The sequence below is a fragment of the Staurois parvus genome, unplaced genomic scaffold (assembly GCF_062004578.1).
Source record: "Staurois parvus isolate SC_StPar_1 unplaced genomic scaffold, SC_StPar_1.0 ptg000574l, whole genome shotgun sequence".
NCBI lineage: Eukaryota > Metazoa > Chordata > Amphibia > Anura > Ranidae > Staurois > Staurois parvus.
This window is the reverse complement of record NW_028318370.1, coordinates 4,466,261-4,483,027: the sequence shown is the minus strand read 5'-3', so window position 1 is coordinate 4,483,027 and position 16,767 is coordinate 4,466,261. Positions and strand designations below refer to the sequence as shown.

The 16,767-nt window shown below is 43.2% G+C and overlaps 1 protein-coding gene across 1 annotated transcript in view; it reads left to right on the top strand.

Annotated features, from left to right (window-relative positions):
* LOC149450474 (OX-2 membrane glycoprotein-like) overlaps positions 1 to 16,767 on the top strand; it is a 32,415-nt gene that overhangs the window by 1,142 nt on the left and 14,506 nt on the right. The window contains exon 2 of the mRNA XM_089691958.1: positions 1,650 to 1,991. Coding sequence (XP_089548084.1) covers positions 1,650 to 1,991 — 342 coding nt within the window. The remainder of the gene's footprint in view (positions 1 to 1,649; positions 1,992 to 16,767) is intronic.

Here is a 16,767-nt window from a genome sequence, read left to right as displayed (position 1 = left end):
TGATGTGCTACGCACTGCGTGCAGATTTCAGGGGTGCGCTATGCACAGGGTGCAGAGTTCAGCGCTTCTCTCAGTAAGTCTTTAGTTTTCAACTTTCTTTACCAGACCAAGTTGTCCAGCAAAAATGGCAGTTGGATGGTTGAGACAAACCATTTACCACTGGCAGGGGTGCTTACAATGATCAGCTATTATTTATTAATGTAAAACATTTAGCCCAAAAGGAAAAAAAAAAATGTTGCTATAACTTTTTAAAAAGTGTTAGCTGAAGTCCATCTAAATCTGCCAGTGTATTTAACAATACCCTCTCCAAAGGAAGACAGTGCTGCTGTCCAGGGGTTGCTCTATTGCTCTGTTGGAGACACGCTCAGACAGGAACTGTTATACTGGCAAAATAAATAGTAAAAATTAAAGGAGAAACAAGTCTAAAACAATAAGAACACTAATGCAGTTGCCACATTTAAAGATTGGTGTAACATTTTTGTTTTTGGGTTTAGTACTGCTTTCAGAGGAGCGCACCTGAATTCTTGTGCATTTTTGCTGAGTGCAGAAAAAAAGAATTGCAATAAGACACATGCATACTGTGATACTTTGCATCCCACCACAGCCAATCACATGTGTGCGCAGCAGGACCATGGATTGTAGGGTTCAATTGGGGATATTTACTAAGACTGGAGCACTCAGATTATTAATATTATACAGGATTTATATAGCGTCAACAGTTTGCTCAGCGCTTTACAATATAAAGGGAGACAATACAGCAACGATACAGTTCAATACAAGAGGGATAGGAAGGCCCTGATCCTTGGAGCTTATAATTTAGGAGGGAGGGGCTAGTGGTACAAAAAGGTAGTAACTGTGGGGGATGGACTGGTAGGAAGAGTAGAAGATTCCAGTATTAGTTGAGGGCAGGATAGGCTTCCCTGAAGAGATTTTTAGAGATCACCTAAAAGTAAGCAGAGTAGGCGATAGTCTGATAAATTGGGGTAGAGAGTTCCAGAGGATGGGGGAAGCTCTGGAGAAGTCCTGGAGACAAGCATGGGAGGAGGAGACAAGGGAGCTAGAGAGCAGGAAGTCTTGTGAGGAGCGGAGAGTAAGGTTTGGGTGATATTTGGAGACAGGATTTCTGATGTAATTTGGGGCAGAGTTATAAATGGCTTTATATGTTATTGTTAATGTTTTGAATTTTATCCGTTGGGCAATAGGACACCAGTGGAGAGATTATGGTGCAGCTGTGCATGGTAGCCAATCAGCTTGTTCAGTTCAGCATTGGCAATAAAACCTGGAAGCTGATTAGTTTCTATGCAGAGCTGCATGAGATTTTTGACTCCCGTTTTAGTAAATCACCCCTCAATGAAGCCTATAAGATGCAGGAGCCCATAAGATGCAGGAGCCCATGTCACCGGTGAAGTAGATTTTTCATTATGCTCTAATCTCTCTAAATGATGGTCAGGGAACCCTGAATGTTGTTAATTGTATGTTGTGTGTTTGGGTCCATCATTAAGAAGAAAACTCATGTTCTTTGAACGTCTGCTGATGAACTGGGTCCCAAATGTCTGACTTGCATGCCTTTGAATAGATTGTCCAACCTTGGACCCATCCATATTGTAGATGTTGATGTAGATATTGCTTTATGTGTTTTGTTATTAAAGGTTTGGTCATGGTGATCAGCAAGGAAAAGCAGGCAGTGACAGTTGGTGGCAATGTGACCCTCCAGTGCAGGCTGCAGGCCAGCCGACCAAACATCTTCCAAATTACATGGCAGAAGGAGACGGGCAACTTCACCGGGCCGGTGGCTACCTGCAGCAAAATTTATGGAAAAAAGATACTGGGACACTTCACTAATCGGACTGAGCAACACACAGTGGATACACTCAGTGTGTCCACCATCACCATCAACCCAGTGACCCTGGAAGATCAGGGGTGTTTTAAATGTATCTTTAATGTTTATCCAACTGGAGCAAATTCTGGAACAATCTGCCTGGAGGTCCATGGTAAGAGCTGCAATATGTGACTGAGGGTACTGTCCAATGTTCTGTGCCATTTGCATTTTATAACATTATATGATATTATATTACATATGATATGTACTATATAGTGCAAAGTGCGTTGACAACTGACCATCACCCTTATATGAGCTGATTGGACAATCACTTCCAAAATCAAATTAAGTTCAGGTGTTTCTAGTAAATGCTAGAGTGTACCAAGACATTGTAGAATATTGTGCTTCTCCAACCTTGTGGTGAAGGCTATTTTCCATTCCAACATGACTTGTCCCTGTGTACAAAGCCAGCTCCAAGACCTGGTTTGATGAGTTTGGGGTAAAGGAAGTTGATTGTCCTCCAAGCCAGGACTCCAAGCCAGGTCCTCTTATCCAACATCAGTACTGACCTCAAAAATGTCCTTTTGACTGAACGAGTACAAATTCCCACAAACCCGTGTCAATCACACTCAACCATAAATTCTTGTGGAAAGCATTCCCAGAATAGTGAAGACTGTTCAATCCAGAAAGGGGAACCCAACTTCATAGCAATGCCCATAATTTTGGAATTATGGAACACTCAACCACAAATTCTTGTAATACGCCTTCCCAGAAGAGTGAAGACTGTTTGATCCACATAGGGGATGCAACTCGATAGCAATGCCCACAACTTTGGAATTATGGAAAGCTCAACTACAAATTCTTGTGAAAAGCCTTTTTGGAAGAGTGAAGACTGTTCAATCCACAAAAGGGGACCCAACTCTATAGCAGTGACCATAATTTTGGAATTATGGAATACTCAACCACAAATTCTTTTGGAAAGCCTACCCAGAGGAGTGGAGATTGTTCAAGCCAAAAAGGGAGACCCACCTCGATAACAATACCCATAATTTTTAAATTATGGAACACTCAACCACAAATTCTTGTGGAAAGTCCTCCCAGAAGAGTGAAGACTGTTCAGTCCATGAAAGTGGCTCAACTCCATATCAATGCCCATAATTTTGGAATTATAGAACACCCAACCACAAATTCTTGTGGAATGCCTACCTAGAGGGTGGAGACTGTTCAATCCACAAAAGGGGACCCAACTCTATAGCAAATTATATATGCTAATAATTTTGGAATGGGATGTCCAACAAGCTCATATAGGTGTGATGGTCCCAGATATTGGCCATGTAATATATTCCCTGAACGGAGGTTTGAAGGTAAATGTTCTTCGTGGATTCTGCCTCTCCCTAACAACTGAAGCAGATTTGTATATAAATGGATATCTTGGATTTACCCAACTCGGATTGTTGAGGGCTTGGATTGTGCTCTCAGACTGCTTTGAAAAATGCTACCTTAGGACAGGCCATACCAAGAGAGGCCATAGAATTAGTTGTACAGTATCTATAACCAAACCTTGTTTTTTGGGGGATTTTTTTTGTTTGTTTCATAGAGTGGGTAGGGGTTTTAATCTCAGGTCATGGAGTTCTTGGTGATTTCACCTAAAGCAAATTGCTGTAAGAGTGCAAGGGGTTGTTTGTTTCCTTTTTACCATGTGAGAAAAGGTCAAAACAAAAACACAAAAGGGTTTTACTTTTCATTTTCTTCATTACAAAAGTAAAAATCCCAGTGAGCAAGTATGTACAATCACCGGGATTTCCTAAATAGACTAGTCAAGTGATAACTCCTGCCCCCAGTGTTGCAAATGCTTCATGAATTTGGTGCAATAACAAGAGGAAGTAATGCCACAAAAGTGGCCCAGCAACTGTATTGAAATCCCCCCCCTCCCACACTGATCAGAGGAGATGTGGCAATGCAATTTAAAGGGTGGATAATGGAAGAAAGGACAGGGGATACTATCTGTTGAGCAGCTGCAGCATATCAATCAGCAGCATATAACAACCCTGAGCAAATGTTGTCTGGTTGCATACTAAATCACTGAGCCACAGAATTTTAATGGCTCAAAAAGAGGCAAACAAAGCATCACTTATTAGAATGAGTAGAATATAATTTGCATTTCAGCCCACCACCCCCGACACCAACTCCAGACCTGCAAGTATTCCATCAAAGCTTTAAAACCTTTATCTCTGTCCATACATCCCAACTTTTCTGGGAAAGAAGGACACCTCTTGGGACAGGTTTGTTAGGCAAAGAACTCTGATGTCAAACCTGTGATCAAATGTCAAATTAATATGGTCTATTTATTAAAAAAAAAATTGCTCGGCTAATGTGTCTAATATATTTTTTTCCTATGATCGTCAGCTTACTATAGAGGCCATACTGCGGTATTTTCCTGAAATGCCGCAATCAAAAAAACACCACATTATGGCCACTAGATGGTGCTGACAATCATAGGATATAAACATATTAGACACATTACAGGGATTATTCAAAAGGATCAGGCCCTTCTAGGAGCTTCCCCCATCCTCTGGAACTCTCTACCCCAATTTATCAGACTATCGCCTACTCTACTTACTTTTAGGCGATCTCTGAAAACCTCTCTCTTCAGGGAAGCCTATCCAGCCCTCAGCTAATAATGGAATCTTCTACTCTTCCTACCAGTCCATCCCCCACAGTTATTACCTTTTGTACCACTAGCCCCTCCCTCCTAGATTGTAAGCTCCAAGGATCAGGGCCTCCTATCCCTCTTGTATTGAACTGTATTGTCTCCCGTTATATTGTAAAGTGCTGAGCAAACTGTTGGCGCTATATAAATCCTGTATAATAATAATGGGTCAGCAATGAAACTGACACTTAGGCAAGCCATACATTAATTGATATTTCTTCCCTTCCAGCATTGGTTGCCTTCTGCAGCGTTATTGTATTCTGCTGGCAGGGGGGCACGGAGAGCTTTTCCACACTTCAGAATACAATGATTACTGCTAGTATCTGTAGCCGCCGGCAGGGGCGGACTGACAACTCATGGGGCCCCCGGGCAGTAGAGGATCATGGGGCCCCTGTGTCCTTGCCCAAACTCAAAAAAGCCTATGAAAAAAAAGGTACCAGGGGCATCTCATGGGGCCCCCTACTGACCCCGGGCAGTGCCCGAGTTTCAAATGGTCAGTCCGCCCCTGGCCGCCGGTAGTAATCGCATGCTAAAAATCCAACAGGCTGGTTGTACCCAATTCGATCAATGGATCGATTTGGGTACAATCAGCCTACCCATACACAATTTGAATCTCGGCCGGTCCCTGCTGAAGTGGCCGAGATTCGATCCATCTTTGATCAGCTTTAGTATGCCGTACGGGTTATTATTATTATTATACAGGATTTATAAAGCTCCAACAGCAGCACTTTACAATATAAGGGAGACAGTACAATTGCAATACATTTCAGTACAGAAGGAATAGGAGGGCCCGGCTCGTGGAGCTTACAATCTAAAGGGAGGAGGAGGTGATACAAAAAGGTGATATCTGCGGGGGATGATCTGGTGGAGGTGATTCAAGTACAGCTCTTAGGTGGAGGTGGGGTAGGCTTCCCTGAATAAATGAGTTTTCAAAGATTGCCTAAAGGCAGACAGGGTGGGGGCTGACCGGACATACTGTGGTAGGGAGTTCCAGAGGATGGGAGAGGCTCTGGAGAAGTCCAGGTTTAGATTAATCAATGATTTTCCAGGGACCGCCTAGATATCAGCGTTAAACAATACCTTCAAGATGGAACTGTGAATTTTTTATAAATAGACCTGACATTTTTTTTGTAGCTTTGGATAGAATGAGGAAATAGAAAACCCATTTTAGGTTTTTGCTGATGAGAATTATTCTCTTTCCTTTTCCTGGTGAGCAGTGTCTCCCGGAAAGTACATATGTATGGGAAAAACCAACATAAGAGTTCTCACATTAGCAGAAACATTCTAGTGGGAACTCCAGACCAGCTGACAGCTAAAGAGGAAATTTCTCCTTTGCTTTTCAAAAATGTTTCTTGCTTTCATTTTGACACAGACAGAAAAAAAAAAAAAACATTTTGGCTTCCTACTTACCTTTAAACACGATAATGATCATTCAAACCTCTGAAGCTTTTTTCCACTATTACTTTTCCTTTATATATTCAATTTTAAAACAACCAACGCAACGATATGAAGGAAGCAGGAAATGTTTAGTGAGATATACAGTCAGGTCCATAACTATTGGGACATCGACACAATTCTAACATTTTTGGCTCTATATACCACCACAATGGATTTGAAATGAAACAAACAAGATGTACTTTAACTGCAGACTGTCAGCTTTAATTTGAGGGTATTTACATCCAAATCAGGTGAACGGTGTAGGAATTACAAAAGTTTGCATATGTGCCTCCCACTTGTTAAGGGACCAAAAGTAATGGGACAATTGGCTTCTCAGCTGTTCCATGGCCAGGTGTGTTATTCTCTCATTATCCCAATTACAATGAGCAGATAAAAGGTCCAGAGTTCATTTCAAGTGTGCTATTTGCATTTGGAATCTGTTGCTGTCAACTCTCAAGATGAGATCCAAAGAGCTGTCACTATCAGTGAAGCAAGCCATCATTAGGCTGAAAAAACAAAACAAACCCATCAGAGAGATAGCAAAAACATTAGGCGTGGCCAAAACAACTGTTTGGAACATTCTTAAAAAGAAGGAACGCACCGGTGAGCTCAGCAACACCAAAAGACCCGGAAGACCAAGTAAAATAACTGTGGTGGATGACCGAAGAATTCTTTCCCTGGTGAAGAAAACACCCTTCACAACAGTTGGCCAGATCAAGAACACTCTCCAGGAGCTAGGTGTATGTGTGTCAAAGTCACCAATCAAGAGAAGACTTCACCAGAGTGAATACAGAGGGTTCACCACAAGATGTAAACCATTGGTGAGCCTCAAAAACAGGAAGGCCAGATTAGAGTTTGCCAAACGACATCTAAAAAAGCCTTCACAGTTCTGGAACAACATCCTATGGACAGATGAGACCAACATCAACTTGTACCAGAGTGATGGGAAGAGAAGAGTATGGAGAAGGAAAGGAACTGCTCATGATCCTAAGCATACCACCTCATCAGTAAAGCATGGTGGTGGTAGTGTCATGGCGTGGGCATGTATGGCTGCCAATGGAACTGGTTCTCTTGTATTTATTGATGATGTGACTGCTGACAAAAGCAGCAGGATGAATTCTGAAGTGTTTCAGGCAATATTATCTGCTCATATTCAGCCAAATGCTTCAGAACTCATTGGACGCTTCACAGTGCAGATGGACAATGACCCAAAGCATACTGCAAAAGCAACCAAAGAGTTTTTTAACCTCCATGGCAGTATGATTATTTCAGATTTTTGGTGCTGAAAGCGGTACCATTATTTTGCATGGAAATATGTATTTTTTTTATTGCAGGCTGTAATTTTTAGGAAAAACTCACTGAAATCTGTCCGAACAAGAGTCTAGTAAACATCCCGGGTATGATAAAATTTGAAACACAAAATCATAAATTATAATTTAATAAATAATCATAAAAATAATAGAAAAATAATAAAAAATTTAATTCAATAATATAATCAAACCAAAAACACTGAAATGTGAAATAGAGCGCCAAGTTCGCACATCGCTGAGCTCAGTCGCAAAATCGTTTTCAGTGTCTGATGACGAATTTCCCCCACGAATCATTATCCCTCAATTCTGCAAGTGGTTCTAATTTACTATCGCTGTTCTCTAGCTGATCTAAACCGCTTTTGACCTAAAGGGACGCTTTTTGGACGCCATGGACATTTCTCAGTTTCCAGGCAGAAAGAACAGACAAAATGCAGGCAGGGCGCCGGACAAAGCACTCGGGACAATATGTATGTGAAATAGGTTGAAACAGCAATGTTTTACTGTGTAAAATGTAAAAAAAAAAATTACATTTTTTAAAATTTTTAAATTTCCCGCCGCCGGCGGCGGCGGCGCCCGTACGTCCCGACGTCACAGGGACAGGACACAGAAGCCGGATGCCGGCATCGGCCGGAGGAGATGGCCGGGGACGCTGCAGGGGACACATCGTGGGAGCGCAGGGTAAGGTAAGTGAAGAACACATGCCGGAGCAGCGCCGCATGGTATTCCCGAGTGTAGCTCGGGGTTACCGCTTTTGGTACTGAAATGTTACCCCGAGCTACACTCGGGAATACCGCCAGGGAGGTTAAGGGAAAGAAGTGGAATGTTATGCAATGGCCAAGTCAATCACCTGACCTGAATCCGATTGAGCATTTTACTTGCTGAAGACAAAACTGAAGGGAAAATGCCCCAAGAACAAGCAGGAACTGAAGACAGTTGCAGTAGAGGCCTGGCAGAGCATCACCAGGGATGAAACCCAGCGTCTGGTGATGTCTATGCGTTCCAGACTTCAGGCTGTAATTGACTGCAAAGGATTTGCAACCAAGTATTAAAAAGTGAAAGTTTGATTTATGATTATTATTCTGTCCCATTACTTTTGGTCCCTTAACAAGTGGGAGGCACATATGCAGGCTGTTGTAATTCCTACACCGTTCACCTGATTTGGATGTAAATACCCTCAAATTAATTAGTCTGCAGTTAAAGCACATCTTGTTCGTTTCATTTCAAATCCATTGTGGTGGTGTATAGAGCCAAAAATGTTAGAATTGTGTCGATGTCCCAATCTTTATGCACCTGACTGTAAATAGCTAGCGAATTGAAACAGTATATACACACGTCAGAGCTAAATACAGTTACATAGTTAGTCTGGCTGAAAAAAGACAAAAGTCCATCCATAGAAAAAAAAAAAACAAAAGTTATAATCCTACACCCACAGCTGATCCAGATGAGGTCATTGTAGGAGGAATGAGGGTCTGACGGATTCGGCTGTAACAGTGGGACTGTTCCTATAAATAAGGGACATGTGAGAGCCGTGATTTCCTTTGAAATCCCAGGTTAGATCAGGAAGCCCAAGCAGTTTCCCAGAAAGCAGCACATCAGCGGGAAGTGTACGAGACAAGGACTGTTCTCAGCTTTTAGTTTCAGTTTCACTTCTAAGAGGAATTTCCAAACCAGAGGATTTTCCACAAACCTACGAAGAGATTTATCTGGAAGTCATGATCTATGGACGGTTATTGAAGAGGAATTGAGTTCTGCCCTCCTGGGGAAATAAAGTGATTTGTCAAACATCTGACAGACTGAAAGCCATGCACAGAAATACAGTGCTTCCAGGGATTTATGGTCCTGCGGTTCTAGATTTCAATCCCTAGCGCAGTGGTCTCCAAACTGCAGCCTGAGGGCCAGATGTGGCCCTTTGCTTGCCTTTATCTGGCCCTTGGAACTCTATTCCTCCCACTAACACTAATGATGGGGCACTATTCCTTTCCTTCATTTTAGATAGAGCAAGTCAGATTTTCTTTCGCCATCTGTGTCCCATTTGGGAGAGTTCCCTTTACTTCATGTCCCATAGCCAACAGGAAGGGAGAGGAAATCCCTGCAAATGTGTTACTAACCCCACAACAGTACAATCAGTCTGTATATACAGTAAAAAATGCTTGTTATACTCACTGTGGAACCTAAGGGGTTAATCCTTTGCATTGTGTAAAAATGCTGTTTGATCCTGTCTTCTCTGATCCTCCCCTTCTTCCAGTGCCCCCCTCTTATCTCCTGATAAGACATATCATGTGGAGTCACCCTGCACATGCTCAGTGTGGTGTGCATTGCTAGAGGTTTTCTACATCCTCCTAGAGCAAAATAAAAACTCCTTCTACAAGCTTTAGCCAGTGCTCTGCTGGACACTGATAAAGACTGCTCTAACTGCTGATAAGAAAAAGGATTTAGCAGTTTATATTTACTAAAATAATTGCATTTCCATGTTCTGTGTACTGTGGGAGACCAGATATAGTGAATGCAGGGTCCGGAGAGACCAGATATAGTGAATGTGGGGTCCGGGGAGACCAAGATATAGTGAATGCGGGGTCCGGGGAGACCAGATATAGTGAATGCGGGGTCCGGGGAGACCAGGTTTAGGGAATGCAGGGTCCGGGGAGACCAGGTTTAGGGAATGCAGGGTCCGGGGAGACCAGGTTTAGGGAATGCAGGGTCCGGGGAGACCAGATATAGTGAATGCAGGGTCCGGGGAGACCAGATATAGTGAATGCAGGGTCCGGGGAGACCAGATATAGTGAATGCAGGGTCCTGGGAGACCAGATATAGTGAATGCAGGGTCCGGGGAGACCAGATATAGTGAATGCAGGGTCCGGGGAGACCAGATATAGTGAATGCAGGGTCCGGGGAGACCAGATATAGTGAATGCAGGGTCCTGGGTTTAGTAACACTTTAAGGGAATTCCATGAGGGACAACCCAATATTTGGAATTTTCTTTTTCTTTCACTTTTAATGATAATGGTAAAATAGGATAAATAGAGAGGATGAATCTCCATACTGAGGGCACAAACAGCAATAGAAACTGACAGGGGTTCTAATCCATCTCCACTCTGATCAAAAGTAAGAAAAAAAAAAGTTTTGCCTTTAGTTATACTTTAACCTTTTGGTTCTGACCACCAATATAAGGAGCATTCTTCCTACTGACCACCAACCTAGGGGCATTCTTCTCAATGACAATGAATTTAACCCTTCCCACCAACCGTACGCATATATACGGCCTATTGGAACTGGGTCTTTATCTGTGGGGCCGCATATATGCAAACCTCTCTTGCGGCATGCTCCCAACACAGAGACCGGGCTCTCACCAAGAGCACCGGGTCTCATACTAACGATCAGGACCCTGGACTCCCGGTTTCGAGTCACCTGCAGACTGGAGCAGCAGACTGGAGAATCTCCTGACCAGCAGGTGAATTGGGATGGAGACTGTTGGTTGCTAGGAAGCCAGCGGCCCATGGCTTTCTAGCAACCAGAAGCGTAAATTCATGACAACCTTCTGGCACAAAATACCCCACTCTGAGCACTGGTGTCTCTCCGTATGCCAACTCAGGGTTGGTCTTAATTACCTCCAGTTGGCTTATGTGCGAAGTGCAGTGATTCTTTTCATATCTGTCGCAACCACAGCAACATTTTCCCACAGTGCCGGAAATCTGGAAAGAATCTGGCATACGTGTTGGACCTTCTTCCAAAACTGTTTTAATACTTTACTGGATGTGATGCAGTCCATGGTAACCTCCCTGGCGGTATTCACGAGTGTAGCTCGGGGTAAAGTTTCAGCACCACAAGCGGTAACCCCGAGCTACACTCGGGAATACACTGCAGCGTTGCTCCGGGATCCCTTCTTCACTTACCTTGTCCTGCGCTCCCACAATGTCCCTCCTGCAGTGTCCCCTGTAATGTCCTCCGGCCGATGCCGGCATCTGTCATCTGGGTTCCGTCCCCTGCGAAGTCGGGACATACGGGGGGCGGAACTGGCGGGAAATTTGAAAATGACAAAAAGTGACATTCACTAAAATTACATAGTATAACATTCCTGTATCAAACCATTTCACATACATTTTGTCCCGAGTGCTTTGTCCGGCGCCCTGCCTGCATTTTTACTGTTCTTTCTGCCTGGAAACTGAGAAACGTCCATGGCGTCCAAAAAGCGTCCCTTTTGGTCAACGATTTTCCCGACTTTGCTCAGCGATGTGCGAACTTGGCGCTATATTTCAAATTTCAGTGTTTTTGGTTTAATTATATTATTGAATTAAATGTATTATTATTATACATGGAGATCATATCCCCCCTTATGTATTATACATGGAGATCATATCCCCCCTTATGTATTATACATGGAGATCATACCCCCCCTTATGTATTATACATGGAGATCATATCCCCCTTATGTATTATACATGGTGATCATATCCCCCTTATGTATTATACATGGAGATCATATCCCCCCTTATGTATTATACATGGAGATCATATCCCCCTTATGTATTATACACGGAGATCATATCCCCCCCTTATGTATTATACATGGTGATCATATCCCCTCTTCTGTATCATACATGGATATCATATCCCCCTTATGTATTATACATGGAGATCATATCCCCCTTATGTATTATACATGGAGATCATATCCCCCTTATGTATTATACATGGTGATCATATCCCCCCTTATATATTATACATGGAGATCATATCCCCCCTTATATATTATACATGGAGATCATATCCCCCTTATGTATTATACATGGAGATCATATCCCCCCTTATGTATTATACATGGAGATCATATCCCCCCTTATGTATTATACATGGTGATCATATCCCCCCCTTATGTATTATACATGGAGATCATATCCCCCCTTATGTATTATACATGGAGATCATATCCCCCCTTACGTATTATACATGGAGATCATATCCCCCCCTTATGTATTATACATGGAGATCATATCCCCCCCTTATGTATTATACATGGAGATCATATCCCCCCTTATGTATTATACATGGAGATCATATCCCCCTTATGTATTATACATGGAGATCATATCCCCCCCTTATGTATTATACATGGAGATCATATCCCCCCTTATGTATTATACATGGAGATCATATCCCCCTTATGTATTATACATGGAGATCATATCCCCCCTTATGTATTATACATGGAGATCATGTCCCCCCTTATGTATTATACATGGAGATCATGTCCCCCCTTATGTATTATACATGGTGATCATATCCCCCCTTATGTATTATACATGGAGATCATATCCCTCCTTATGTATTATACATGGTGATCATATCCCCCCCTTATGTATTATACATGGAGATCATATCCCTCCTTATGTATTATACATGGTGATCATATCCCCCCCTTATGTATTATACATGGAGATCATGTCCCCCCTTATGTATTATACATGGAGATCATGTCCCCCCTTATGTATTATACATGGTGATCATATCCCCCCTTATGTATTATACATGGAGATCATATCCCTCCTTATGTATTATACATGGTGATCATATCCCCCCCTTATGTATTATACATGGAGATCATATCCCTCCTTATGTATTATACATGGTGATCATATCCCCCCCTTATGTATTATACATGGTGATCATATCCCCCCCTTATGTATTATACATGGAGATCATATCCCCCCTTATGTATTATACATGGTGATCATATCCCCCTTATGTATTATACATGGTGATCATATCCCCCCTTATGTATTATACATGGAGATCATATCCCTCCTTATGTATTATACATGGTGATCATATCCCCCCCTTATGTATTATACATGGAGATCATATCCCTCCTTATGTATTATACATGGTGATCATATCCCCCCCTTATGTATTATACATGGTGATCATATCCCCCCCTTATGTATTATACATGGAGATCATATCCCCCCTTATGTATTATACATGGTGATCATATCCCCCCTTATGTATTATACATGGTGATCATATCCCCCCTTATATATTATACATGGAGATCATATCCCCCCTTATGTATTATACATGGAGATCATATCCCCCCTTATGTATTATACATGGAGATCATATCCCCCTTTAATCTCCTCTTCTCAAGAGAGAATACATTCAGTTCCTGTAATCTTTCCTCATAGCTGATCTCCTCCATGCCTCTTATCAGTTTGGTAGCCCTTCTCTGTACTTTTTCCAGTTCCCCAATGTTCTTTTTGTGAATTGGTGCCCAAAACTGAACTGCATATTCCAGATGAGGTCTTACTAATGATATGTACAGGGGCAGTTGCTTCAGGTCTCAGTAAATGAGGGGAAGCTCTACTGACTTCCATCATTCAATTATGTGCAAGCAAAAATGCTGTTTTTTGGGGGTTTTTTCCTTGCATGTGATTGGATATTCTTAGTAAATGAGGTTAAGCTTCATTTTACAAAGTTCTGCAACAACTGCCTTTGGAAAGTGCACAGACTGTTTGCCTTTAGCAAATCAACCCCACAAAACACATGCATCTCATAGGTCCATCAGACATCAGATGGTCGGACGTGAGAGACCCATGAGTCCTATGTTTTATGAAACTTATGCAATGGGGGAGATGTCCTAAAACTGGAGCACTCTGGTGCAGCATGGGAGCCAATCAGCTTCTAACTTCAGCTTGTTCAACTAAGCTTTGGCAATAAAACCTGGAAGATGATTGGTGTCTATGCAGAGCTGCAACAGATTTTGCACTCCCGAGTTTTGCAAATCTTCCCCCCGCCAAATGTGTCCCTAACTTTCGCTGTCAATTTCCCATTAGTGAAAGTTCAATGAGCCCTATTCTTCACAGCTGTTAGGGAAAGGGATGCCAACAGCCAGGCTTTTGCTATTGCTTATTTGGTTGGTGTAAAAAATCTTGTCTCCAAATATCACCCAAACCATCCTCTCCGCTCCTCCCATGACCTCCTGCTCTCTAGCTCCCTTGTCTCCTCCTCCCATCCTCATCTTCAGGACTTCTCCAGAGCCTCCCCATCCTCTGGAACTCTCTACCCCAATTTATCAGACTATCGCCTACTCTGCTCACTTTTAGGCGATCTCTGAAAACCTGTCTCTTCAAGGAAGCCTATCCTGCCCTCAGCTAATAACCGAATCTTCTACTCCTCCTACCAGTCCATCCCCCACAGCTATTACATTTTGTACCACCAGCCCCTCCTTCTTAGATTGTAAGCTCCCAGGATCAGGGCCCTCCTAACCCTCTTGTATTGAATGTATTGTCTCCCTTTATATTGTACAGTGCTGAGAAAACTGTTGGCGCGATATAAATCCTGTATAATAATAATAATGGGTCAGCAATGAAATTGACACTTAGGCAAGTCATACATTAATTGATATTTCTTCCCTTCCACCATTGGTGGCCTTGTGCAGCACTATTGTATTCTGCTGGCAGGGGGGCACGGAGAGCTTTCCCGGATGTCAGAATGCAATGATTACTGCAAGCATCTGTAGCTGCCAGCAGTAATCTCATACTAAAAATTCAACAGACTGGTTGTACCCAAGTCGATCGATGGATCGATTTGGGTACAATCAGCCTACCCATACACAATTTGAATCTCGGCCGGTCCCTGGTGGAGTTGCCGAGATACGATCCATCTGTGATCAGCTTTAGTATGCCCGTACGGATTATTATTATTATTATTATACAGGATTTATATAGCACCAACAGCAGCGCATTACAATATAAGGAGACAGTACAATTACAATACATTTCAGTACAGAAGGAATAGGAGGGCTCGGCTCGTGGAGCTTACAATCTAAATGAAGGAGGAGGTGATACAAAAGGTGATATCTGCGGGGGATGATCTGGTGGAGGTGATTCAAGTACAGTTCTTAGGGGGAGGTGGGGTAGGCTTCCCTGAATAAGTGAGTTTTCAAAGATCGCCTAAAGGCAGACAGGGTGGGATGCTGACCTGACATACTGAGGTAGGGAGTTCCAGAGGATGGGAGAGGATCTGCAGAAGTCCAGGTATAGATTAATCAAATGCTTTTCCAGGAACCGCCTGGATATCAACGTTAAACAATACCTTCAACATGGCACTGTGATTTTTTTATAAATAGACCCAAAATATTTTTTTGTAGCTTTGCATAGAATGAGGAAATAGAAAACCCATTTTAGGTTTTTGCTGATGAGTTATTCTCTTTCCTTTTCCTGGTGAGCACAGTGTCTCCCGGAAAGTACATATGTATGGGAAAAACCATCATAAGGCTATGTTCACACTAGCGATGTGTGCAGGCGGCAGAAAGGCATTTGGGAAGCGTTTTTACCACTTCCCAAACGCCTCCGACAATTCTGCACATTGCAGCACATAGTGCTGTTCTAACGGGAGCGTTAGCGTCGTGGCAAAACGGACGCCTCTGGTCAAGTCAGGAGGCGTTGAAGCCTCCTATTCTAGACTATGGTGCCGCTCCGCAAATGCCCGGATGGTGTTTGCGGCGCAGTTGCAGGGCGTTTGCGGAGCGGTAACACCATTCAAACTTCATTATAGGCGTTCGTGGGGCGTTTTTAATGCTCGGCAAACGCCTAGCAACTGCCGCTGAACCGCGCATGTGGCAATTGCGGAGCGTTAAAAAACGCTCCGCAAATGCCGGACCAACGCTAACGCTCTAACGGGAGCATTAGCGTTGCGGCAAAACGGATGCCTCTGGTCGAGTCAGGAGGCGTTGGTGCTGCTCCGCAAATGCCCGGCCGGTGTTTGCGGCGCGGTTGCGGGGCGTTTGCGGAGCGGTAACACCATTCAAACTTCATTATAGGCGTTTGTGGGGCGTTTTTAATGCTCGGCAAATGCCTAGCAACCGCCGCTGAACCGCGCATGTGGCAATTGCGGAGCGTTAAAAAACGCTCCGCAAATGCCGGACCAATGCTAACGCTCTAACGGGAGCGTTAGCGTCGCAGCAAAACGGGTGCCTCTGGTCGAGTCAGGAGGCGTTGAAGCCTCCTATTCTAGTCTATGGTGCCGCTCCGCAAACACCCGGCCGGTGTTTGCGGCGCGGTTGCGGGGCGATTGCGGAGCGGTAACACCATTCAAACTTCATTATAGGCGTTTGTGGGGCGTTTTTAATGCTCGGCAAACGCTTATCAACTGCAGCTGAACTGCGCATGTGGCAATTGCGGAGCGTTAAAAGACGCTCCGCAAATGCCGGACCAACGCTTGCCAAACGCTATAGGGGCGTTTGGCAAGAGTTGGTAAAACAGTCAAGTGTGAACGAGCCCTAATAGAGTTGTCACATGAGCAGAAACAGAAACATTCTCGTGGTAACTCCAGACCAGCTGACAGCTAAAAAGGGAATTTCCCCTTTGTGTCGAAATGAAAGAAAAATTTTTTGAAAAGCAAACAGAAAAAAAAGGTTTTGGCTTCCTGCTTACCTTTAAATACGATAATGATCATTCAAACCTCTGGAGCTTTTTTCCATTATTACGTTTCCTTTA